Here is a 26,448-nt window from a genome sequence, read left to right as displayed (position 1 = left end):
TTACTTGGTGTCCCCCGAACCATTGTATCCGATAGGGGCAAGAAGTTCATGAGCCATTTTTGAAAAACATTATGGCGGAAATTAGGAACTAAGCGTCTCTTCTTCACTAATTACCACCCTCAAACTGACGGTTAAATTGAGGTTGTAAACCGTGCTCTGTCTACGTTAGTAAGAGTCACTTAGGAGTTGGCTTGAATCTTAATATCAAATTTGCTTACAATTGTGCTACTCATTTTGCTTTTAAGTTTTTTCCCTTTGAGGTTGTTTACGGGTTTAAACCACTCACCCTACTAGACTTAACGCCTTTATTGCCTTGATCGCATTTCGATCAAAATGGGGCATGCAAAGCTGAACTGGTGAAGCAGTTACACTAAGTCATCAAGAAAAACGTAGAGAAGAAAACTGAAAATAAAACGAAAAGGTGGATAAAAACCGGAAGGAGGTCATCTTTAAGCCCAAAGAGTGGGTGTGGCTACACATGAGAACGAAACGATTTCAAAACTTTCACCTCGCGGAGACAACCATTTAAAGTGTTGGAGCGTATCAACAATAACACCTACCAGCTCGATCTACCAGGTGAGTTCCACATTTCTAAGAGTTTTAATGTCACTGATTTATCGCCTTTTGATGTAGGATACACAGTTCTGAGGCCAAAACCTTCTTAAGAGGGAGGGGATGATGTGGTCATTGAACCAAACGACGAAGTCATCCCCGAACCGGATGACCTTGCTTTAGAGATATGTACAATAGTTAACAGACCTATGACACGATCTCACATGAGAAAGCTTAGGGAGACGTTCAATGAAGCCGTTGAGTCAGGCCCGACCCACAGGGGAAGCCACTGAAGCCAAGGATTCAGGCCTCTAATTTTGAAGGCTTTTTGACATATAAATCTTTTAAACAATAAGGCCTTTTTTTGTGGATGAGATATGTATAAGAGCTAAATACTTATATGTAAAAGGCCTTTTGTTTTTGTTAGATATGTGAAAAGCCTTTAAAATTGTGGCCTTCTATAGAAAACTTAAAAATTTAAAGCAACTAAAGCACAAAAAAAAGACATTTTTTAATTTTTTTGCGTAGGGCACTTGTTAATGTCGGGCCGGCACTGCGTTGAGTCACTGCTTAGCACCATCAATGGCCCAACAGCCATAACCAACAACATGAGCATTCGTTGATGATTTTCAAACTGAACAGCTAGACAATCATGGTAGCCAACAACACAGATGGGGAGACAAGCGAGCTGATGATTCCGACGACAACGGGGATGAGTAAGAATCTCAAAAAGACTTGCTACCAACTAAGGAAGACCCGCCAAACAAGAAACATGAAGAAAAAGGAGTGATCGAACCCACGACTCCAACGTGGCCTCTAATCCCCTTGAACAAGGTAAGTGCGTTTTTCATTGTTTTTGTTTTTTCTTAATTTGTTTTGCCGAAAATCGCAACAATATTGGTCTTTGTTTTTGAGTCTAGAGTCCTAGAGAGTTGAGATCAAAATCTCCGACTTGTGGAGAGGGTCTCACTTTTGTGAACACGTTTCCTTTCTTGTCTTTTTCTTTTATTTTTGTTTGTATTTTAATTCTTTAGAACTTGAAATTATCTCGATCCTTGAATGTCAAAGTTGAAGGACTATTAATAAGGTCCCATACACAGCCCTTCTAGTCACAATTTTTTGCCCTAGTTCAATAAATTTACATTTTTTTCTCTTGCGCCGTTTGAGAGAAACGAGCCTTAACACGAGTAGTTCTTGAGTGGTTTCCTCTTGAACCCTTGTGTGAGTTACAGATCTGTAACAAAGAGCCCCATACTCTTTGTGACTTGTGTTCTTCGAATCACTCATTTCCCATCGACCAGTTAATCGAAGGAGAGCGAAGGCCAATTTGATTCACCTCCAGCTTTCCACTTACACCTCGTCCGAGCCATGTATCGATATGGGTGAACCCACACATGGTGTCCCAAGGGCAATCCATGGACGAGGGGGTGGTGTTGTGATCGATATGCATAACATGAGTTATTTATGTTTTGTAGATGGTTATTGGAAAGCGACTGATCAATATGGAGGTAGAGGATGACATTGTTCTACACCGATGGGGGAGGTTCCCACTATGGGGCAGCCAACCTTCGAAGAAGTCTCACACTTCTTCGTGCGGAGATTGAAGCCCTAGTTTGGATGATGAGGTGTATGATTGGGGCAGATAATCAGAAAATCGTTTTCCTTACCGACTGCTCTGACTTGGTGAAAATGGTGTCTTCACCTTCCAAGTGGCCAACGTTCACGCCTTATTTGGAAGAGATGCACAATTCACATTTTTTTCATTGGTCTTATTCCTCGTTCCCAAAATGGTAAAATGGACAATTTGGCACAACTTGTTTGTTCTAAATCACGCTTAATTACCTAGTAAACAATGTTCTTTCGCATTGTTCGTTTGACCCCCTGTTTTAAAAATTGGCCTAGGCGGCCGTATAATCACCGGTTATACGCTCGACGGCTTCTTACCGCCGCGATTTCACCATTGGCGGCCAATAAATCAGATTATGAAAAAAAAAATTGTGAACTTTTAAATATCTAACTATGATTTCCTTTCATAGATCTGCCATATTAGGATTGAAACTATAAGAATAAGAAGGTAAAACGACAAACAGTTGTAAAAGAAATAAACACGCAGCTTTAGATTAGGTTTTACAGATCGAGACTAAGGAAGAAGACGAGGATATATTGATCATTTTGTATTTATTAATAAAAAATAAGAAAAAGCGTAAAACATGATTACCAGTGGGCTTCAAAGCCCATAAGAAAACCGCTGGACCAGCCTTAACTATTTACTATATATTACAGATTTAATATATGGGAAAATGTCATGAAAACCCACTTTGGGTGTGAGTTCTGTCACAAAAACCCACTTTCCACTCATGGTATACTTTCCCAAGTTTTTTGCTTATGTATCTACTTTCCTTTTACATTTTTGCCCTTACTAACAACTTACCTCTCTTTCTCTCCTTCTTTTCTCTCTTTTTCTCTTCTTTTTTGTTGTTAACACTTTAACAAAGTAAAATATATTTATTTGTTATCATAAAACAAATTTTCTATTTATTTATATAAAATATGTTATGATTATATATTTTTTACATTTTAAGATACATATTGCTATATTTTTTATGAATTTTTAGATTATACAGTATCCATCAATCGTTGAACATTTGTTCAATTATAAGTGGATAATCAATTGCAGTATTGTTAATAGATAGTTACTTGTGTTTATTCATACAAAATATACATACATAAATTTGGTTAGATCTTTATCCATAGCATATTATCCATAACACAACATAGACCAAATAAGTACAAAACCCTTTAATTCTAAATTTTAAATCCTAGAACATAAACCCTTGAACCTAAAACCAAAACTATTCACTTTTAAAAAAAAAAACAAAGTTTAGTGGATAGAAAAACTGTGGATAGGTCTCCATGGATTTACAAAGCATATCTAGACATTAAGCTGAAGAATAGCAGTTGAATGGTGGCTATGGATGTGATCATGTGGGTATTTTTTTGTGGATACCAATGTAGACAGACCAAATAATCATCATACAACATCCACACAATCAAATCCATAGACACCATGAGCTCCTTGCTTCATATTTGTGTTGGTCCAGAAACATATACACTCATAAGTGGTTAATAAACAAAATAAAAATTAACAACATTGATTTATTTAGAACATTGAATATCAATCATGTGGATTAGTAGTTATGGATACTTATCTTATAATATCTTGCTCATTCTTTACATGAGCAGAAATTTGTCCAAGATAAATTAGCCACATAGATTTCTTTTAGCTAAATGTTTTTGTACTATTTTTCAGCTAGAAGTAGGTATATTAGAACTTAGAAGTGTCACTAGAAGCATACTACACAATAAACATGGTCATTATTAATCTCAAAGCCTATCCACCAAATTCTGACCACGTGGACAAGAAATCCAGATGAAATTTATTGACAAGTTTGTTGCATGTTCAAACATCACTATAGTTTAGCCACTTAGATGTCTTTTAGCCAAATGTTTTTGTACTATTTTTAAGCTAGAATTAGAGATATTAGAACTTAGAAGTGTCACTAGAAGCATACTACACAACAAACATGGTCATTATTAATCTCTAAGCCTATCCACCAAACTCTGACCACGTGGACAAGCAATCCAGATGAAATTTATTGACAAGTTTGTTGCATGTTCAAACATCACCATAGTTTAGGGTTTAGACTTTAGATGGTATATAGATTCAATGTCTATGTTTTGAGTTCAAGTTGTATTGTCTAAGGTTCAAGGTGTAGGATTTAGGGGTTAAAGTTAAAAGTTTAGGTTTAGGTATGTGGATGATGTGTCTATATTTTTAATTCATGGTTTAGGATTTAGGGTTCAAGGTGTATGGTTTAGGGTTTAGGATTTAAGATTTAGGGTATAAGGTTTACGTTTTTGGGCTTATATGGATTTAGTGTCTATGTGGTGTTAGGATTTAATATTTAGGGTATAAACCCTAAACCCTAAACCCTAAACCCTAAACCCTAAACCCTAAACCCTAAACCCTAAACCTTAAACCCTAAACCCTAAACCCTAAAAGAAATCCTTCTAGCTGAAAAATAGTACAAATACATTTAGCTAAAAGAAATCTATGTGCCTAATTTATCTTGGACAAATTTCTGCTCATGTAAAGAATGAGCAAGATATTATAAGATAAGTATCCATAACTACTAATCCACATGATTGATATTCAATATTCTAAATAAATCAATGTTGTTAATTTTTATTTTGTTTATTAACCACTTATGAGTGTATATGTTTCTGGACCAACACAAAATATGAAGCAAGGAGCTCATGGTGTCTATGGATTTAATTGTGTGGATGTTGTATGATGATTCTTTGGTCTGTCTACATTGGTATCCACAAAAAAATATCCACATGATCACATCCATAGCCACCATTCAACTGCTATTCTTCAGCTTAATGTCTAGATATGCTTTGTAAATCCATGGAGACCTATCCACAGTTTTTCTATCCACTAAACTTTGTTTTTTTTTTTAAAGTGAATAGTTTTGGTTTTAGGTTCAAGGGTTTATGTTCTAGGATTTAAAATTTAGAATTAAAGGGTTTTGTACTTATTTGGTCTATGTTGTGTTATGGATAATATGCTATGGATAAAGATCTAACCAAATTTATGTATGTATATTTTGTATGAATAAACACAAGTAACTATCTATTAACAATACTGCAATTGATTATCCACTTATAATTGAACAAATGTTCAACGACTGATGGATACTGTATAATCTAAAAATTCATAAAAAATATAGCAATATGTATCTTAAAATGTAAAAAATATATAATCATAACATATTTTATATAAATAAATAGAAAATTTGTTTTATGATAACAAATAAATATATTTTACTTTGTTAAAGTGTTAACAACAAAAAAGAAGAGAAAAAGAGAGAAAAGAAGGAGAGAAAGAGAGGTAAGTTGTTAGTAAGGGCAAAAATGTAAAAAGAAAGTGGACACATAAGGAAAAAACTTGGGAAAGTATACCATGAGTGGAAAGTGGGTTTTTGTGACAATACTTTAGGAGAAAGTGGGTGTGGGTGTCATTTTCCCTTAATATATTATACTTATATATGGATAAAACCCCTAAAACTAGTCTACGATTAATCCCCAATTTAAATCCGATTTGCCGATTAATCGCTAGGCCCTCCCTCACCGCCCGACTAACGCCTAGCGATTTTTAAAACATAGGTTTGACTTAATCTTATGTTGTTGTTGAAAAAAAAAAGAATGAAAAACTTTCATCAAGCACCAAAAAAACATGATAGACCTACACCAATATCAAAACAATAGCAAATCCACAAGGAAGAAAGCAAGAACTCCACCAATACCAGAAACACAAATACAATTACTATCAAACTTCACTAGTAAGACGAAGAGAACAAGATACACTACGATTAAGGAAAAAAACCCTTTAAATCAACTAGAGATGAGCCACATAAGATCAACGAAGGAATATTAAACTGAACACCAAGATACTGATTTGAAAAGGATGATCCCGGTCAAAGTACATTTGTGCCCTTTGTGATTCGAAAGCTTCATTTCAAACCTTGGTATAAGCTCTATCTCTTCAGTCTTCACCTTATCAAGTTATCATCACCATCACTTTAATTTCAAAAATTGAAGCTATGGAGTCATACAGAACCCTAGAAATCGAACGCAAGAACACTGATTCCTCTGTATTTCACCTCATCCTCAACAGACCATCACAGCTCAACGCCTTATCCCTCGATTTCTTCGTCGAGTTCCCCAAAGCTCTCTCATCTCTCGACCAAAACCCAGATGTCTCCGTCATCATCATTTCCGGCGCCGGGAAACACTTCTGCTCCGGCATCGACCTCAGTTCCCTCTCTTTAATCAAGGCCCAATCCTCGTCAGGTAAAAACGATAGAGGACGCTCGAGCGAGCTCCTACGCCGTAAGATCAAGTCGATGCAAGCTGCGATCACGGCCGTCGAGCTCTGCCGGAAACCTGTGATCGCCGCTATACACGGCGCGTGTATCGGAGGTGGCGTTGATCTCGTTACGGCTTGTGATATTAGGTATTGCTCTGAGGATGCTTTTTTCTCGATTAAGGAGGTTGATCTAGCGATTGTCGCGGATCTTGGCACGCTTCAGAGGTTGCCGAGTATCGTTGGGTATGCGAACGCCATGGAATTGGCGTTAACGGCTCGGAGATTCTCAGGTGGTGAAGCGCAGGAGCTTGGTTTGGTTTCTCGGGTTTTTGGATCTAAATCGGATCTTATCGCTGAAGGTAATTAATCTAATTTTCTCCGGATTAAATGCTTAAATCTGCTGAATCGTCGATTTGTTTCAAATTTGATTCTGAGATGATTTAGTGAATGAGAATCATGTTTTCTTGCAATTTTATACAGTTTTGGTTCAATTTGTTGCTTAAATCTGCTGATCCCAATGCTCAATTGTGTTCGAATTTGATTCTGAGATGATTTAGGGAATGAGATAATTAAGTTTTTGTATCTAATCATTCTTGCAATTTTGTTCATTTTTTTTTGATCCACTAAGTTGCTTAAAGCTGCTGATTCTATGTTTGATTCTGAGATGATTGGTATTTGAAGTTATGAGAATTTGTGTATCGATATTTTCAGGAATAGCAGCCAAGTCTCCACTAGCTGTGACAGGGACAAAGGCAGTGTTATTAAGAAGCAGAGAGGTGAGTGTAGAACAAGGTCTAGACTACGTAGCAACTTGGAACTCGGCTATGCTTATATCAGACGACCTCAATGAAGCTGTTTCTGCTCAGATGAAGAAAAGAAAACCTCGTTTTGCTAAACTGTGATCCTACAGTCTCTGTTCCTTCTTGTCTTTCAAAGACAGTATTATCGTTCTTCCGGTAACAAAGTAATAAGTTCATTCGTCAAAGAAGTGTAGCTATTGATAGTTCCTTAGTTATCAAATAAAATCTATAGATAAATGGTCTTATTCACATGGTCTTATTGACTCTACTTAGTGCACATAAGTCCTATTTGGTAAATGCTATACTTCTACTATCGGTTTGTTGTTGTAACAGGATTCATCAATATGTTTATTTAGTATCTGTGTCTTCTCTGCATTCTTTTTTACATGATATCTAGAAATTAAAGGTCGTGATCAATTGAAACAGAACAAAGAATCGTCTCAGACTCAGATCACATAGAAGGTACAGTAATCTTCACTTGACTCCCTTGTTCACGATTTAACCACTTTTGTACCTTCTGATCTAAAGCGGTAACAATTGGAAAATCTAAAAAGGTTCAGTTATATTGAGTTGAGGCTATATTAGCCCATTTGAATGATGTTGTGAAGCCAAAATTTTCATAAAATTTAATTCCGGTTATCTTATAGTAGTTCGGTTCAGATTCGAGATTTTTGGCTTCGGTTTGCCTAACCCTAATAGAAAAGCTCACACAAATTATACTCGGACTCTCTCTTTCCGATCAGATGAGAGAAATGGGTAAAAAATTGCTTCGTTTCACTCAAACAACATGAATAATAATAATACTATGAAATTCAAAAATGGCTGAAGTAGAAGAGGCGAGCTAACCCTAAAGTTTTAATCTGTCTTCAACTCTGTGCTGTTTATTTTCTTCTTCCCGGATTCGATCTCCGATGATGGCTGCTGTAGCGACCAATCGCAAAAACACCAATTTGCAGGCTGTGGAGAAACGCAAACGCCGATCCTCGGACAAGCCAGTTTCGTCTTGTAATAATGATAGTAGTACAATCTCGAGACATTCGGCGGCGAGAAAAGTCTCCATCGGACGAGAATATCACACCCGTTGCAGAGGATCCCTTAGATTCAAGTTATTAGTTCGTGCTTCAGTTTCTAAAAGGAAACCAAAACCAAGAGATTGTTGTGGCAATAATGAAGAGATTAATCGCGAAGCAAGCAATTTATTTGGTCGCAGTAAAGCCGCATTGAGATTTGATCGAGATGATTGCAAAATTTTGGTTGAAAAAGACTCTTCTACTTGGGGTGTTAGGAATTGTTACAACAACTTGAAAGCATCATTGCTCCGCTCCATTGAGGTAATATTTATGTATACCCTTCTTTCTTGCTGCTTATGGTTGTTTGATTATATAGTTTTATATTGCTTGTACGAATCAGAGTTCTTTTGAGTTATGAGCTTCTTGTACACCATGACGAGTTTTGTTGACGAAGCTCATTGTTTAGGAGCTTGAACTCATGTGTGTGTTTTATTGATTTGTTAGGAACCTTTTATACCGCTCAAAGAGGAGGAGTTAGCTGAAGTCAAAACTGCCTTCTCTGGGAGAAATAGGTAATTTTCTTTGGGAAGCTCTAGCATGTCATGTGATTGACTTATTTTAGGAATTTTAACTAGTTTTGTTGTTGTTGTTGTTGTTTTAGAATGAAGCTCTTGGTTTCGCATAGAAACTCCAATATTGATATCTGTGGAGAAACTTTACAGTGTCTAATGCCGACTAGATGGCTTAACGACGAGGTACTTCTTTGGTATGATCGTTAACCGCTCTAAATCCACATCCTTTTTTTTTTTTTTTTTTTTAATTTGTATTTTGTGTTTTGAACTCCTTTATGTTGCTTTTCTCTGTTTTTGCATTGTTGTATGCTGTCTGTTTTATAGGTTATCAATCTCTATCTTGAATTGCTTAAAGAGAGAGAAGCTAGGGATCCCCAAAAGTACTTCAAGTGTCATTTTTTCAATACCTTTTTCTACATTAAGGTTTGCTTTCTGTTTTAGTCCTCATGCTTCTAAACATTCAGGTCTATGTTTTCTCGTGTCCGATCATTCATTGTGCCAGGACTTGCTTCGATAGATATGTTTAGTGCTAAATTTCAGTTTTTTCTCCAATTTCAATGTATTTTATTTTGCTGCAACTATCAAATTCTTTTACCTCAGGCTTGTGTCCTATGAATGCTTGTGTCGATTATAAATGTTTATGAATGTTCACAGGCTTATGTATTTTCTCTCTAATTACATTTGTTCAGCTAGTAAGCGGGTCCTGTTACAATTACCAAGCTGTCAGGAGATGGACTACCAAGAGAAAGCTGGGATATGATCTTATTGATTGTGACATAGTGAGCTTTTTTCAGAACATAAATTTTTGGTATCCTTTTGTAAACTCTACGAATATAATAATCTGATTTTGTTTGATGATAAACCTGTGCAGATTTTTGTTCCAATCCACGGATGTCTACATTGGACTCTGGCGGTAATTAACAAAAGGGAATGCAAGTTCCAATATCTTGATTCATTAACTGGAGTTAATCCTACAGTTTTGAATGATTTGGTATAGTTTTTTTATTACAAAATTCTGCTCATTTGCGTTTTGGAGATGCAACTTTATGATTATGGAACATGTATTTGTTTTAGGCAAAGTACTTGGTGGATGAAGTAAAGGACAAGAGTGGACAAAATATTGACGTTAGTTCATGGGACATTGAATACGTTAAAGACCTTCCCCGGCAACAGAATGGGTACGTAACTCCCTTTTTGCTATGTTTTTGATCAAGTGGACGGGAATTTATCTTAACTATTAGCAAACCCTCCTTTGGCTATGTGAGTCAGAGGTAGATGCGGTTTATATCGTGATATGAGTTGTTTTCAGATAAACAATAATACATGTTCTACAAAGGACAATCTTACGAAAGCGTTCACAATAAAAGAAACCAAATGTGTCTCATAGTTTGCTACCTAGATAACTTCTGTGATACCATCTTCTTCAATTTGTATTATGATACTCAGTTACAAGCTTCTTTGGGTCCTTGTTATTTATGATCAACCGCAACTAAATGCAACCGCCCTGTTATATGTCACTTTATGTTATTTAGGCTGACACTCCTCTTTTGCAATTTCCAAGGTACGACTGTGGGATGTTTATGCTTAAATACATAGATTTTTACAGTAGAGGACTGAGGCTACAATTTAGCCAGGTAATAAAAGACATCAGGGTCTGCATTTGTTTCTGGATCCATATCAATGCTACATTTGAATCGAGAGAAATATTCAGTCAACATATCTTATCTGGGTCAAACTTGAAGTAGCACGATTGATTAGCATTCCTTTTAGAGCAGATGAGACATGAGAAACATGTGTAGACTGATAGAAAAAATGCTTTGTCTTACCTCTATCTTTTGCAGAAGGACATGCCATACTTCAGGTTAAGAACAGCAAAGGAGATACTGAGACTGCGAGCCCAATAATTAGCCCCTTTTTGGTGACACCAGCTTACTATTTTACAAGGCCAATAATGTTAATACTTCTCATCGTAAAATCGATTTTGCTTTGGCGGTGGGTGTTGCTAGATATCATGGATATCATGGCCATGGCTGCTTCTTGGAAAACTTGAGTCATTTTTTTTTTTTTTGGCTAACAGAATTGAAGTTTATAGGTTATTACAATGAATACTTTTAAAAGCCAACAATGTTATCTTAGAAGCCTCAGATCAATAGATAATTTTCTTTCACTGTGTATGACTCGCTGAGAATCTCATGGTCTCAAATAATTACTTTTTTTTTTTTTGGAGTTCTTATTGCTTATATGAATTGGGTTTTTCCTTTTTCTTTTTTTTCTGTGTTGATTTTAAAGGTGTTGTTGAAGATGATAAGAAGCAAGAGGCATTTGTTTTCCCTAAATTTGTTTTGATGAGTCACAGAGGATTTGAGATGAACATGCTTCAATCTCCTGACGAGAAAATGAAATTTATCAAAGAGTAGTATTCTATTCTTTCTTTTAACGTTGCTGCAGATTTCCCCATTGACTTTATTGAGTTTGATGTCCAGGTTTGTCCTTTTTTACCCGTAGAATCTGATAATTTTTGTTTCTATTGGAAAAGAACACGTGGTGGCAAAACTGTCAAGAAAGAGCATGTTTTTTTTCGTTTTCCTAGGCTCAACATTAACTTTGCATTAACCTAGAAAACATTACAACTTCTCTCGAAATCACAAGGTTTTGTACCCAAATTAGCACCATCGAAAGAAACTTAGGGTCAGTCATGTCAGTCGTAATCGAAAGAAACTCCTTTCAAGTATTTGCTCTGATTATGAGATTAAAGGTCACAATTGTAACAACGGATTTAATATTTTAAATTAAAAAAAGTCATTTATATAAAAATGTGTTGATTATTTAGCTTTTTTTATTAAATATTAAAAGAATTTGTTTTGTTAATGTGTTATTCAAAAAAATGCTGTGAAGTAGATAATTAAACAAATAACTGTTGTCCATGAGTAAAATATTATTTTGAAAACCGCGAAAAGTATTTTTTTTTTTGTAAAAAGCGCAAATTAATAAAAAGAATTGTGATTAGTGTATAATATAATTTTTAGAAAAACGTTCTTTGAATTCAGCATTATTAGTGTCTCTATTCAATGCTTAAAGGTTTAGTCCTACCACGGTTTCACCGCCTTAATTGGCAAGACCGTTATCTGTATGTGTATTTTTTTTTTTTTTTTTTTTTGCTAAAATAAATAGTGGATATCAAGTCTTGTATAAATTTTCTTATCGTCAAGTTAACTTATCTCGAAACCACAATTTAGTTTTTTTTCAATCAAATTGTTTTGTAAATTGTAAGTGTGAAAAAAAAAAGTGTACGCATATATGTGAACAATACGTCTTTTACATATTGTTGGCTTTTAAAAGTATTGATCAGATATCAATATTGGAGTAAACACCAATGAAAGGAAAGAGAAACTCACATATATCTGTTCTTATGGCGATTAACAATCTCAATCTTTTAAATGAACAGGTTCTAAATGACCATGCAAAGGACCGACCCATTATCTTCTCGAGCTTTCATCCTGATGCGGCTCGACTCATTAGGAATTTGCAGACGAGTTATCCAGTAAAATTGCTACTTTGGTTCCCATTTTCAGTTATAACAAAGTTTGTGTACTTAGAAATGTCTGTTTATGTTCTTAGGTATTCTTCTTAACAAATGGAGGATGTGAAAATCTATAAGGACGTGAGAAGAAACTCATTAGACGAGGCCATCAAGCTTTGCAAAGACAGCGGTTTGCAAGGGATTGTGCCTGAGGTTAAGGCCATATTAACGCAATCACACGAGTCAGAGATTCAAGACTTTCTCTTCTATCTTATGGCCAGCTCAAGTAAAATCCTCTCATCAGTTTCATATCGTTATGGTATCCTTTCTCGCCCGCCTCCTCTATTTTTTTTTTCCTTTGAGACAACCGACCTTTTATTATTTTCAGCAATGTTGTTGAGGTGACTTACTTGCAATATCTTATGGGCGTGGAAGGTGTCATTGTTGATATGGTTAAGGACATCTATGAAGCCATCGCCAATATTAAAGTTAGGAATGAGGAAGATTGTGAAGACGACGATAGACAAAAGATGTTTGGAGAGGAGAAGAAAAAGGTGAAAATTTCTAAGGATGAAATCAATTTCTTAACTAAGGGCCTGACTGGTTCAACCGCAGTGTTTGCGGTTGCGGTTACGGGAGATTGCGGAAGCGGGTGGTTGTGGTTTCAAGCGTTATTAAGCGTACTGGTTTACCGTTTTAAAATGGGTGCGTTTGCGGGAGTTTACGACTGGTTGACCACCGCGTGTAATAGCGGTTAAAACATAATAAATATAATATATAATTATATATATGTTGAAAAATACCAAATTTTTTATTAAACTTAATTTATAATTAAAATTTATTAAAAATACTAAAATAATAATTAAAAAAACAAATAAATTTCATATTGAAATACTTATTACTTTATGCATTTGGTTTTTTACAAAACTTTAATCAAGTAATTTGATAAATGACAAAACATATGTTTTAGATCGTAGATCTTCTTTCTTAAATCTCACACACTCAATAAGTTATGTGGGGCAGTATTTGTATCGGTAGTAATGATCAAACGAGAGTTGAGAAGAGTCACTCGTGATTTGTTTTTATATTTTTCACAAATAATCTTATTTTCTTAAATATCTGATGAAATGTTATATTTATTTAAATTATTTTGAACTTACGTGCCATGTGCCATTAAATTTACATCAAGTTTTCCGGGTTATTATTAATTGAAATCTTATTTTCTTCTAATTTTTTTATTTTTTAATATTTTTCAATTGTATCCGTACTTCATTTTCTCTCATCCTTAATGAATAAAATAGTTAGGTAAAAGATATATATATATATATATATATATATAATATTTCATTATCATTGATTTGTTTCAAGTTTAGATTAAAAAAAAAAAATCCAAACACAATCACCCGCAACCGCAAATGCTTGCGGGAAACAGCTTTTGGAATTCAGTGGTTTGAAGCGGTTGGAAGCGATTTGGAGTGATTGAGAGTGATTTGTGTGATTAGTACCAAACACTATCAACCGTTACCACCCGCAAACACATCGTTTGTGGGAGGTAGCGGGAGAACCAATCAACATCTAAGTTTGTTCTTTGACCAAAAAAAAAAAAAAAAACTAAGTTTGTTCCAAAACTGCTTCAACAATAAAAATTTCACTTCATTACTTCTGCGTACTTGTAAAAAATTGATTACTTACTTAGGCCGTTACGATATGGTGCATAATTATTTGTATATATTACTAATCAACTGCACATGATAATCTAGTCTCCCGAAATTGTGAGAAAGGAATTGATATGAAGTAGTAACGATTTAACGAAAAAATTGAAACTAGAATTCCATCAACAATTTTTTCTAATTTTATCAAAATTTCTGGTCATTATAACTATTTATTAATACTTACCACTTTCCAAAAACAAAAAAAGGATATAACATTTGGTTGATTAAAATAATATGTAGTATAAGATGAATAAGAAGAGATAATTTTGACCAAAAATTTTACTTTTGTTTTATTTTATATATAAGTATTTGGAAAAAAAATCTTACAATCCAACACCAATTTTTTGTCTGGAGCAATGACAACCAAATCTTTGACATTCATCAATAATTCGTTTTCTTCTCAAAAACAATGATGTGCACATTCTTGACAGAAACCAATTATGTTTTTAGCTGCTGAAACTCCAAGATGTTCATCTGGTAGAAGTTCATCTATTTTAAAGTTAATTTGAGGGCTTGTTGCTGAATTGAAAGAATGAGTGTTCTCTTCCAAATAAGCTTTTGCCTTGATATTTGGCGCACTTATATTATTTATAAAATATATATTATTTTATAAAATTAATATTTCAAGAGAATTAAAAAAATCTACATAGTATCGTCACTAACAAAGGTTAAACTTACATGATAAAACAAGAAATAGAAGAGTTAAAACAATGACAATTGTCTTCATTCTATTTTAGAGAGTTCAATACTATTTCAAAAAAAAAAAAATTGAATTTCTTTTGCCAATGGTTTAAGTTTTCGTTGTGGGTAATTCTTAGTGGATAATAGTATGTTTATATACGATTTTACTTATGTTACAAACGAGTTAATCAACGTTTTTTTTATAAATGAAGGTTAAAACGACTACTCAATTTAAATTGTTAGTTTCATTTAAACGTATTCATAAAAGTGATTTATTATAAATATTAATTATCTTCTTATTTATGATACAAATAACTTATGGCTTACAACTTTACTCATTTTGTATCAAATATGATATAAATTCTAATAAAGATATCATCTTCTTTTATGTTCAAAAGAAAAGAAAACGTCTTTATTGAACACTGTAACGCCCGTGTCCCGAAAAAAAATAGAAGATTTGTGTGTATGTCGGGAATTGGAGTGAAACCGGTTTAATTTTAGTTGGTTTATTAAGTTGGTCGAGTTATTAATTAAATGAGGACTGGTTTAATTAATTCTTGGTTTAGCTAATTCTTGTTTAATCGAATTAAACCAAGGAAAACTCTATCGTTCCCTTTAAAAATACTCTACGCCTTTTGTCTTATCTTCACGACGGTGGAGGGTTGTCATGATGATAGAGATGAAAGGGGAGAGAGGTCGTAAGATAATGAATCTAAACAATCAATCAATATAACAATCCATGAAATCCCTAATGAGAAACTCTAAACCTAACAAGCAGATCTACTCAGACATAATCAATGAAAGACAAATCATATTCTGAATAAATTGCATTAAGAAATTAAAATAAGAAGTAAAGAAGTTCTAAATCTTCTATGAAGGATCTTGATTCTTCTCTCCAAAATCTCTCTAAATATCTCCCTCTCAAAAGTTTCAGGGAAAAATAAAGCTTAGGTCTAAATAATAACCTAAAAATCCTATATATATATATATATATATATATATATATATATATTCCTAAAAACACGTCGGGAACTATGACACCCCGGTTTCAGAGACTTTCAGAGAGGTTTAAAAGAATAGATTTGGCCACCAATATCACCAAAGTTCACTAATCTTTTCGGTCAAAGGTCCTGAGAGAACTCCAGAGTTAAGCGTGCTTGAGCTGGAGTAGTCTCAGGATGGGTGACCTTCCGAGAAGTGACTGTCGGAACTGTGTGAGTGAGGACAAAACACAAGGACAGATCATGTGGTGATTTGGACAGAGACTAATTTGAGTCCGAGGTACATGGGTCCGTTCATAGTAGTTGAGCAAGTGGGACTAGTGACATACAAGCTTGAGTTGCATGTGGTCATGCGTGCGTTCCACAAAGTGTTTCATTTGTCGATACTGAGGAAGTGTCTCCAAGAGGATGATCAGTTGTTGGCTAAGATTCCTGAGGATCTTCAGCCCCACATGATTTTGGAGGCGAGTCCGTTGAGGCTGCTCGAGAGGAGAGTCAAGGAACTTCAATGGGAAAAGATTCTTTTGATGAGATTCCTATGAGAGTGATGGAGTAGAGGAACAGACTTGGGAGCCAGAGGCGAGGATGAAGGCAAGGTTCAAGAAGTGGTTCGAGAAACAGACCGCGAATTGAGCTTGTCTAGCCTGGTCCTAGTTGTAGTCCATGGCTGGAGCGAGAATGGAGTATTCCAGCCCATATCTCTTGATACTTGGTCGCTTAGGGGTGGTTGGTTGTGCGACTAAGTACCAAGATGAGGTGGTGTTGGGGATATGCGTTTCCGTGAAGTGCAATGCTAATAGTGGAAAGTTTCTAAAAATAGAAGTTTTTCAGAAATGGAAGTTTCTAGAAATGGAAATTATTGAGGTAGATCTAGCCGGGAGATACTCGATGATGGCATCATACTTGTTTGCTCAAGGCCTTGTGGGATACCAATAGCTCGATGGACTTTGTGGCCAGAGAGTGGGAGTGGTATGTTTGTTTTGGATGATGATCAGTGAGCGCGCTTTTGTGAGCCGCGGCTCGGCAGTGAGCCATTATGTCTCGAGGGCTGCAACCTGAGAGCAGGGGGAGTGGATGAGAGTGACTTCCTGGATGTCGTAGCTTAAGGCGGTTAGCCTGATAACGAGCCGGTATGATTCGTTGGTTGCGACCGCGGACGGGGGAAGCACTGAGTTGTGAGCAAATAACGTCTAGGATGTGAGTATATTGGCTAGAGGAAGACCTCGAGGGTTCAGTCGAAGGTGTTTGGGCTGTTGCGAAAGTTGCACATGAAACTTTGGCTGACGGTGTTCAGTCTGGTCGGAGGACGTGCGGGCCATGTTGACGGTGGCACAGAGGTCCTTGACGGACGGACGGTGCTGCGAGATTTGAGGATGAATCTTTGTTGGTGGAGGAGAATTGTAACATCCGCGAGGTGTCGTTCGACACCACTAATCTCCGATTTGACCAAATTGTTTTAATTGTCGTTTTGGTTCGGTTTAGTTTAAAGAAAACCAAGTTATTTAAGAGGAAAAATCGGCCTAGGTCGTGGAGTTTCAGAGTTTGTCGTTCCCGAGAGTTTGAAAAAAAGGAGAAAAGTTTGAGAGTGTGTTCTTAAGAGTTTTTAGGCTTTTCTTGACTGTTTTGGTGAGATCTGCAATTTGTGGATAACATGAAATGGATGTCCTGCAACTTTCCATGATATCATATTCACGCAATAACAACTTATGATTTATTAAAGTTACTTACCACTTTCCAAAAAAAAGATGATATAACATTTGGTTGATTAAAATAATATGTAGTATAAAATTAATAAAAAGAGATAATTTTGACCAAAAGTTTTACTTTTGCTATATAAAATTTATTTTATATGTAGGTATTTAGAAAAAAATCTTACAATCCAACACCAATTTCTTGTCTGGAGCAATGACAAACAAATCTTCTACATTCACCAATAATCCGTTTTCTTCTCAAACAATGATGTGCACATTCTTGACAGAAACCAAGTATGTTTTTAGCTGCGGAAACTCCAAGATGTTCATCTGGTGGAAGTTCATCTATTTTAAAGTTAATTTGAGGGTTTGTTGCTGAATTGAAAGAATGAGTGTTCTCTTCCAAATAAGCTTTTGCCTTGATATTTGGCGCACCTATATTATTTATAAAATATATATTATTTTATAAAATTAATATTTCAAGAGAATTAAAAAAATCTACATAGTATCGTTACTAACAAAGGTTAAATTTACATGATAAAACAAGAAATAGAAGAGTTAAAACAATGACAATTGTCTTCATTCTATTTTAGAGAGTTCAATACTATTTCAAAAAAAAAAAAAATGAATTTCTTTTGCCAATGGTTTAAGTTTTCGTTGTGGGTAATTCTTAGTGGATAATAGTATGTTTATATACGATTTTACTTATGTTACAAACGAGTTAATCAACGTTTTTTTATAAATGAAGGTTAAAACGACTACTCAATTTAAATTGTTAGTTTCATTTAAACGTATTCATAAAAGTGATTTATTATAAATATTAATTATCTTCTTATTTATGATACAAATAACTTATGGCTTACAACTTTACTCATTTTGTATCAAATATGATATAAATTCTAATAAAGATATCATCTTCTTTTATGTTCAAAAGAAAAGAAAACGTCTTTATTGAACACTGTAACGCCCGTGTCCCGAAAAAAATAGAAGATTTGTGTGTATGTCGGGAATTGGAGTGAAACCGGTTTAATTTTAGTTGGTTTATTAAGTTGGTCGAGTTATTAATTAAATGAGGACTGGTTTAATTAATTCTTGGTTTAGCTAATTCTTGTTTAATCGAATTAAACCAAGGAAAACTCTATCGTTCCCTTTAAAAATACTCTACGCCTTTTGTCTTATCTTCACGACGGTGGAGGGTTGTCATGATGATAGAGATGAAAGGGGAGAGAGGTCGTAAGATAATGAATCTAAACAATCAATCAATATAACAATCCATGAAATCCCTAATGAGAAACTCTAAACCTAACAAGCAGATCTACTCATACATAATCAATGAAAGACAAATCATATTCTGAATAAATTGCATTAAGAAATTAAAATAAGAAGTAAAGAAGTTCTAAATCTTCTATGAAGGATCTTGATTCTTCTCTCCAAAATCTCTCTAAATATCTCCCTCTCAAAAGTTTCAGGGAAAAATAAAGCTTAGGTCTAAATAATAACCTAAAAATCCTATATATATATATATTCCTAAAAACACGTCTGGAACTATGACACCCTGGTTTCAGAGACTTTCAGAGAGGTTTAAAAGAATTGATTTGGCCACCAATATCACCAAAGTTCACTAATCTTTTCGGTCAAAGGTCCTGAGAGAACTCCAGAGTTAAGCATGCTTGAGCTGGAGTAGTCTCAGGATGGGTGACCTTCCGAGAAGTGACTGTCGGAACTGTGTGAGTGAGGACAAAACACAAGGACAGATCATGTGGTGATTTGGACAGAGACTAATTTGAGTCCGAGGTACATGGGTCCGTTCATAGTAGTTGAGCAAGTGGGACTAGTGACATACAAGCTTGAGTTGCATGAGGTCATGCGTGCGTTCCACAAAGTGTTTCATTTGTCGATACTGAGGAAGTGTCTCCAAGAGGATGATCAGTTGTTGGCTAAGATTCCTGAGGATCTTCAGCCCCACATGACTTTGGAGGCGAGTCCGTTGAGGCTGCTCGAGAGGAGAGTCAAGGAACTTCAATGGGAAAAGATTCTTTTGATGAGATTCCTATGAGAGTGATGGAGTAGAGGAACAGACTTGGGAGCCAGAGGCGAGGATGAAGGCAAGGTTCAAGAAGTGGTTCAAGAAACAGACCGCGAATTGAGCTTGTCTAGCCTGGTCCTAGTTGTAGTCCATGGCTGGAGCGAGAATGGAGTATTCCAGCCCATATCTCTTGATACTTGGTCGCTTAGGGGTGGTTGGTTGTGCGACTAAGTACCAAGATGAGGTGGTGTTGGGGATATGCGTTTCCGTGAAGTGCAATGCTAATAGTGGAAAGTTTCTAAAAATAGAAGTTTTTCAAAAATGGAAGTTTCTAGAAATGAAAATTATTGAGGTAGATCTAACCGGGAGATACTCGATGATGGCATCATACTTGTTTGCTCAAGGCCTTGTGGGATACCAATAGCTCGATGGACTTTGTGGCCAGAGAGTGGGAGTGGTATGTTTATTTTGGATGATGATCAGTGAGCGCGCTTTTGTGAGCCGCGGCTCGGCAGTGAGCCATTATGTCTCGAGGGCTGCAACCTGAGAGCAGGGGGAGTGGATGAGAGTGACTTCCTGGATGTCGTAGCTTAAGGCGGTTAGCCTGATAACGAGCTGGTATGATTCGTTGGTTGCGACCGCGGACGGGGGAAGCACTGAGTTGTGAGCAAATAACGTCTAGGATGTGAGTATATTGGCTAGAGGAAGACCTCGAGGGTTCAGTCGAAGGTGTTCGGGCTGTTGCGAAAGTTGCAAATGAAACCTTGGCTGACGGTGTTCAGTCTGGTCGGAGGACGTGCGGACCGTGTTGACGGTGGCACAGAGGTCCTTGACGGACGGACGGTGCTGCGAGATTTGAGGATGAATCTTTGTTGGTGGAGGAGAATTGTAACATCCGCGAGGTGTCGTTCGACACCACTAATCTCCGATTTGACCAAATTGTTTTAATTGTCGTTTTGGTTCGGTTTAGTTTAAAGAAAACCAAGTTATTTAAGAGGAAAAATCGGCCTAGGTCGTGGAGTTTCAGAGTTTGCCGTTCCCGAGAGTTTGAGAAAAAGGAGAAAAGTTTGAAAGTGTGTTCTTAAGAGTTTTAGGCTTTTCTTGACTGTTTTGGTAAGATCTGCACAAATTGCATAACATGAAATGGATGTCCTGCAACTTTCCATATCATATTCACGCAATAACAAGTTATGATTTATTAAAGTTACTTACCACTTTCCAAAAAAAAGATGATATAACATTTGGTTGATTAAAATAATATGTAGTATAAAATTAATAAAAAGAGATAATTTTGACCAAAAATTTTACTTTTGCTTTATTTTATATGTAGGTATTTAGAAAAAAATCTTACAATCCAACACCAATTTCTTGTCTGGAGCAATGACAAACAAATCTTCTACATTCACCAATAATCCGTTTTCTTCTCAAACAATGATGTGCACATTTTTGACAGAAACCAAGTATGTTTTTAGCTGCCGAAACTCCAAGATGTTCATCTGGTGGAAGTTCATCTATTTTAAAGTTAATTTGAGGGTTTGTTGCTGAATTGAAAGAATGAGTGTTCTCTTCCAAATAAGCTTTTGCCTTGATATTTGGCGCACCTATATTATTTATAAAATATATATTATTTTATAAAATTAATATTTCAAGAGAATTAAAAAAATCTACATAGTATCGTCACTAACAAAGGTTAAACTTACATGATAAAACAAGAAATAGAAGAGTTAAAACAATGACAATTGTCTTCATTCTATTTTAGAGAGTTCAATACTATTTCAAAAAAAAAAAAAATTGAATTTCTTTTGCCAATGGTTTAAGTTTTCGTTGTGGGTAATTCTTAGTGGATAATAGTATGTTTATATACGATTTTACTTATGTTACAAACGAGTTAATCAACATTTTTTTTATAAATGAAGGTTAAAACGACTACTCAATTTAAATTGTTAGTTTCATTTAAACGTATTCATAAAAATGATTTATTATAAATATTAATTATCTTCTTATTTATGATACAAATAACTTATGGCTTACAACTTTACTCATTTTGTATCAAATATGATATAAATTCTAATAAAGATATCATCTTCTTTTATGTTCAAAAGAAAAGAAAACATCTTTATTGAACACTGTAACGCCCGTGTCCCGAAAAAAATAGAAGATTTGTGTGTATGTCGGGAATTGGAGTGAAACCGGTTTAATTTAAAATTTTGAAAATTTTGCCAATGGTTTAAGTTTTCGTTGTGGGTAATTCTTAGTGGATAATAGTATGTTTATATACAATTTCACTTATGTTACCTATGAGTTAATCAACGTTTTTGTTATAAATGAAGGTTAAAACGACCATTCAATTTAAAATTTAAGTTTCATTTGAGCTTACTCATAAAAGTGATTAATTATAAATATTAATTATCTCTTTATTTATGATATTAATAACTTATGGCTTACAACTTTACTCATTTTGCATCAAATATAAATAAGCTATAAAATATTAATAAATATATAATCTTCTTCTATGTTCATAAGAAAAAAAATTATCTTCATTGAACACATTATTAAATTTTGTTGAAGAGTTGTAAAGCTTTTGAAGAACCTGAAAATTAAATTCAGTTTAGTTGTAATCGGTTTAATTACAGTTTAGTTTGTGTTTTGATGGTTAAAGTTGGATTGGTAAACAATTCACGGATACAAACCATTATCTGTGTAACTTGATTTTTGAGACTCTCAATGGCTGTTTCTTAGCATTTGGTTCCCTTTTGGTGCAAATATTTTACAAAGCTGATAGGTAGTCCCAATAAGAGTTTCAAGAACACAAGACACAAAAGTGTTTTAATGGGTAGTTTAAACTACCACTTTTCTATTTTTTTTTTTACTTTTATATGGAAGTGGGCTATTGAGTCCCAAAAAGATAAGGAAAACAACAAGAGATAACTCCAATACAACAACGAGAATTATCTAAAACAACTTAAAAACCAAAACACAAAACACCAAGTCAGCCAGGCTCCTCCACCGCCTAATCATTGTATCGTGGATTAGGCCTCGTAACTGGTACATGCCGCTTGTCATGGTCGTGCCCATCAATTCCCTCCCCTCTAACACTAACCTTGTCCTCAAGGTTCGGTGATTAGTCCAGGAAGCTATCTGCCAGTTGTTGCTAACTCTCCTAGGTGGCATCTTCATTAGTGAGACCCTTCCATTTAATCAACAGTTCGACATGTGACTTACCCCCAAGCTGTACTTGTTGACGATGAAACGCTCTCTCTGGTTGTAAGTATAAGTAGCCTTTCCCCATAGTGGCGGTAGCTCTCCTTGCGCCGGTACCGTCATGCCAACATGCGGCTTTAAAAGAGATACGTGAAACCAGAGTGAATTCGCGACCCTAGCGGAAACTTGAGCCGATACGCCACGGCCCCTACTTGCTCTTCAAAATGAAATGGACCATATAACTTATGTGCGAGCTTCTGAGATGAGCGGCGAAGGAAAGAACGCTGTCGGTAAGGTTGGAGACAGAGGTAGACCCAACTACCACACTCAAAATGAATTTCCCTCCGCTTGGTATCTAGAAGCTGCTTGGACCTATTGTTAGCCTTATGGAGTTGGTGTTTGAGCTTTACCAATAGCTTATCACGAGACGCAAGCTGCTCATCGACCTCCGCAAAAGTCGATGAACCCACTTCATACGATGGAATCGTTGGTAGGGTGCAACCATAGAGAGTTTAAAACAGATTCATCCCGTCGAACAGTGATAGGTCGTGTTACACAAAAGTTGAGCCCACGAGAAAAGTGAGCTCCATTGTGTAGGCTGGTTTTGAACAAAGCACTACACGAACTGTTCAATGCAACAGTTTACGACCTCAGTTTGTCCATCCGACTGAGGGTGATATGCCGACGACATGCGTAGCTTCGTTTAGGCCAATTTCTAAAATTCTTGCCAAAACAAGCTAACAAACATGGGGTCTCGGTCAATGGCGATTGACCGTGGCAGGTCATGCATCTTCACAGCTTCTTCCACAAACTTTGCAGCTACCTTCTTAGCCATATATGGATGTGACAGTGGAACTAGGTGAGCCGTCTTGGTCAGCCTGTTGAGAACAACCATAATAGTCGTAGATGATCCGAGCGTGGCATCCCATTAACAAAGTCCATTGACATTTCCTCCCACACCTTTTCCGGATTTGGTTATGGTTGGAGTAACCCTGTCGGAGTGAGAGAAGTGGAATTGGCTTGCTGACATACTTCACACTCCGCCGCGTATTGTTTCAAGCCGCGATGCAAAGCCGACCAATAAAACTGTCGAGTGATGCGTTTTCAAGTTTGCAATACCTCTGAGTGGCCACCCATAGGTGTGTGATGATGCTCACGAAGGAGTTGGAGCACCAACAGAGAATTAAGCGAAATCACCACCCAGTTTTTGTAGCATAAAAATCTGTCCCGCCAAGAGTATGGTTCTTCAGGGCTCGAACTTGCCAAGCGCCCCACCCGTTTTATATACTCATCCGTTTTAGCTAACTCACATATGTCGTCCCACAAAGAAGTGTGATGTACAAAGATAAAATTTAACACTGGACTTTTGGTTACTCGTGATAGCACATTAGCTGCCACTAGAGATGTCAAACGGGCCAGAGACACTAGATCAGGACCAATGACAGAAGCATCCAAATTCAATCTTTGATTCCTCTCTGATGTCCAGCCTAACCTGCAACAGATCTTCCGGTATGCTCAAGCAACAGATAACACGGCTCTTTGAAGTTAAATCTTGCACAATATTATTGCTGATTAATAAGTCTAAGTATACATAACCATACAAAAATATTCTTTTCAGGGAGTGATTACTGGAAATAGAGTAACAAAAATGGCTTTACATAAATTTCTTTCATATGGACAACAAAAGATGGTAGAATTCTTAAATGGAAAGTCGAAAAAGATGATACTTTGTGTACCCTTGAAATGCATTTGTAAACGTTAATCAGTTAGTAGGATTCAATACAGTGTATGGAGAAAAAGAGTTACGTCTAACTCTTGACAACATCATGAAGGTAAAAGACGTATTGTTCACCTATTTGTTCTTATAGCGATCAACAATCTCAATCTTTTATATGAACAGGTTCTAAATGACCATGCGAAGAACCGACCCATTATCTTCTCAAGCTTTTAATGCAGTATATTTCTGTCAATTAAATTATCGAACCTCAGTTTGCAATATCAACACACTAGGAATGCACAATGCTGCTTAATCTAATCTTAAACAAGAGAATGGTTTTTGGAACAATCTTTTAAGAAAAACAAACAAATCATAAGAAGCTCAAACAATTAAACCAAGAAGAAAATAGAAAATCAACTCAACAATAACTAAAGGAGAATTTCAGGATTAATGTGATTGATTAGGAGTGAAATAAGAGATGGATTATGGAGCATCAAACAACTTAAACTAAGCATGATCCCTAGGCAACAGAACAATAACAAGACTAACACATTTCCATGCAATTAATCCCTTTACTAATCAGTCAATCATCAACTTTTTCCAAAGGCAATTAAATGATAAATAAGCATTACAATCAGGTCTATCTAGCCTTTAAGCACCCTAGTCAACAATTTTCAAAGGTAAAAAATGGAAAGCAATTGAATGTTTTGGTTCAGGAATTTCATCAAACACATTATGGGTATGAAATTCCTTAAGTCTAGAATCAACATGATCAAGGCTGATCTAGCTTCATTAGCAACCAATAAGCAAGGATCTAAAGCAATATAACCATAAACTCTATAATCCAACTCTAAATCATCCTAATCTACCGAAACCCAAAGACTCTAAAAAGACTACTCACTCATGCTTATGATCACACAAAGATAGAGGTTTGATCTTTGTGAAATCATAATTAGAGATTGTAGAATAAAAGATATAAAACAAAGATCAATATTAATAACTTGAAAATAAACAAAGGATCCAACAAACTTAGAATAAACAAGCTTAATAACCCTAAAATTGCTAAACAAAAGATAAGCTGTCTCTCTAATAGGTTTAGTGTATTTATTGAGAAAAAGAAGGGAACCGGGTCAACTAGGACAAACCGGGTCAAACCTGGGTTGCAAAATGGATTCAAGTGTGGACAAGTGGCTTCGATTGTGCTTTGGCCATAGGTGGTGGTGAATGGGGAGCTACGATCGTTCTTTGGGCGATGCGGGAAGCCGTTTAACTCATATGGAATTGGACTCGGATAGGGTGCTTCGGTCATCGTTTGGCCGAAGGGAAGCTACGGTTGTGCTTTGCCGGAAGTTTTTTGGCCAAAGGAGAGCCATGAACACCCTTTGGCCAAAAGGAGTTGCCCGTTTAGTGCATCTGGAAAAACTCCTCCTTCACTTCTTGCCCTTTTCAGCGCCAGAATGACTTACATCCACTACAACCGCCATAACTCTTGCATAGTAGCTCGGATTCGCTTGAACTAATCACCATTGGAAAGATAACTCAACTTCCTATAACTTTTATGAGAGGCTTGAAGCTAAATCTCAATTAAAGATATTTATCCGAGTCGATCTTTGAGACGAGTTTGACTGGTTCTGAATCTTCCTTTCTCTTCTTTCCCTTCATCTTTCTTTGGTCATTCTTCTCATGATTTTTTGACCTCTCCTACATCTCTTTTATATCTCCATTGCTCCATTCTCCTTATTTTAGATCCTTTTTGCTCCATTTGACTCCAAAACGCAATGATCCACTCCATGAACCTATAAGGGACAAAAAACAATGCAAATATGCACCTAAGGACCTAATCATGAATGCAAATTGATGAAAAACTAATAGAAATGAAGCTTTAAATCTGAAAAAAACACAATATATCAACTCCCCAAACTTACTTCTTGCTAGTCCTCAAGCAAGAACAAAGTAAGCAAGTAAGAAAGAGAGTTTTGAAAGTGGGATTCAGATCCAAAGAGTATAAACAAAGGATTCAAACCACAGTCCTT

General features: G+C 35.8%; 4 protein-coding genes and 1 pseudogene across 9 annotated transcripts; 2 read left to right on the top strand and 3 right to left on the bottom strand.

Moving 5' to 3' along the window:
* Positions 1-5,804: 5,804 nt before the first annotated feature.
* LOC147934893 (delta(3,5)-Delta(2,4)-dienoyl-CoA isomerase, peroxisomal-like) lies at positions 5,805-7,659 on the top strand. The gene is made up of 2 exons (XM_087476317.1): positions 5,805-6,843; positions 7,196-7,659. Exons 1-2 carry the CDS (start codon positions 6,219-6,221, stop codon positions 7,384-7,386), a joined length of 816 nt encoding a protein of 271 aa, XP_087332443.1. The 5' UTR covers positions 5,805-6,218; the 3' UTR covers positions 7,387-7,659.
* A 298-nt stretch (positions 7,660-7,957) lies between these two features.
* Positions 7,958-11,092, top strand: LOC147934892 (putative ubiquitin-like-specific protease 1B). 6 transcript variants are annotated; one of them, XR_015573033.1, is made up of 9 exons: positions 7,958-8,615; positions 8,799-8,866; positions 8,956-9,060; positions 9,191-9,289; positions 9,556-9,645; positions 9,738-9,857; positions 9,941-10,044; positions 10,428-10,500; positions 10,708-11,092. XR_015573033.1 is itself a non-coding variant. In XM_087476313.1 (9 exons), the coding sequence occupies exons 1-9, from the start codon at positions 8,196-8,198 to the stop codon at positions 10,768-10,770; spliced, it is 1,131 nt and encodes a 376-aa protein (XP_087332439.1). In that variant the 5' UTR covers positions 8,007-8,195; the 3' UTR covers positions 10,771-11,092. The 6 variants fall into 6 exon arrangements, 4 of the variants coding, with proteins under 4 accessions (XP_087332439.1, XP_087332440.1, XP_087332441.1 ...); XM_087476313.1 differs by having other exon boundaries at positions 8,007-8,615; positions 8,956-9,049; XR_015573034.1 differs by lacking the exon at positions 10,428-10,500 and having other exon boundaries at positions 8,007-8,615.
* Positions 11,093-14,421: 3,329 nt separating this feature from the next.
* Positions 14,422-14,825, bottom strand: LOC104725137 (defensin-like protein 222; annotated as a pseudogene).
* Positions 14,826-17,610: 2,785 nt separating this feature from the next.
* LOC104728636 (defensin-like protein 222) lies at positions 17,611-18,054 on the bottom strand. Its single transcript, XM_087472252.1, has 2 exons — positions 18,006-18,054; positions 17,611-17,906 (listed from the first exon to the last, which is right to left on the bottom strand). The coding sequence occupies exons 1-2, from the start codon at positions 18,052-18,054 to the stop codon at positions 17,653-17,655; spliced, it is 303 nt and encodes a 100-aa protein (XP_087328378.1). The 3' UTR covers positions 17,611-17,652.
* Positions 18,055-20,786: 2,732 nt separating this feature from the next.
* LOC104728631 (defensin-like protein 222) lies at positions 20,787-21,246 on the bottom strand. The gene is made up of 2 exons (XM_087472054.1): positions 21,198-21,246; positions 20,787-21,098 (listed from the first exon to the last, which is right to left on the bottom strand). The coding sequence occupies exons 1-2, from the start codon at positions 21,244-21,246 to the stop codon at positions 20,845-20,847; spliced, it is 303 nt and encodes a 100-aa protein (XP_087328180.1). The 3' UTR covers positions 20,787-20,844.
* Positions 21,247-26,448: the final 5,202 nt, after the last annotated feature.

The sequence above is a fragment of the Camelina sativa genome, chromosome 11 (assembly GCF_030686135.1).
Source record: "Camelina sativa cultivar CO46 ecotype springtype chromosome 11, ASM3068613v1".
Taxonomy (NCBI): Eukaryota; Viridiplantae; Streptophyta; class Magnoliopsida; order Brassicales; family Brassicaceae; genus Camelina; species Camelina sativa.
This window is presented reverse-complemented; position numbering and strand designations above follow the sequence as displayed.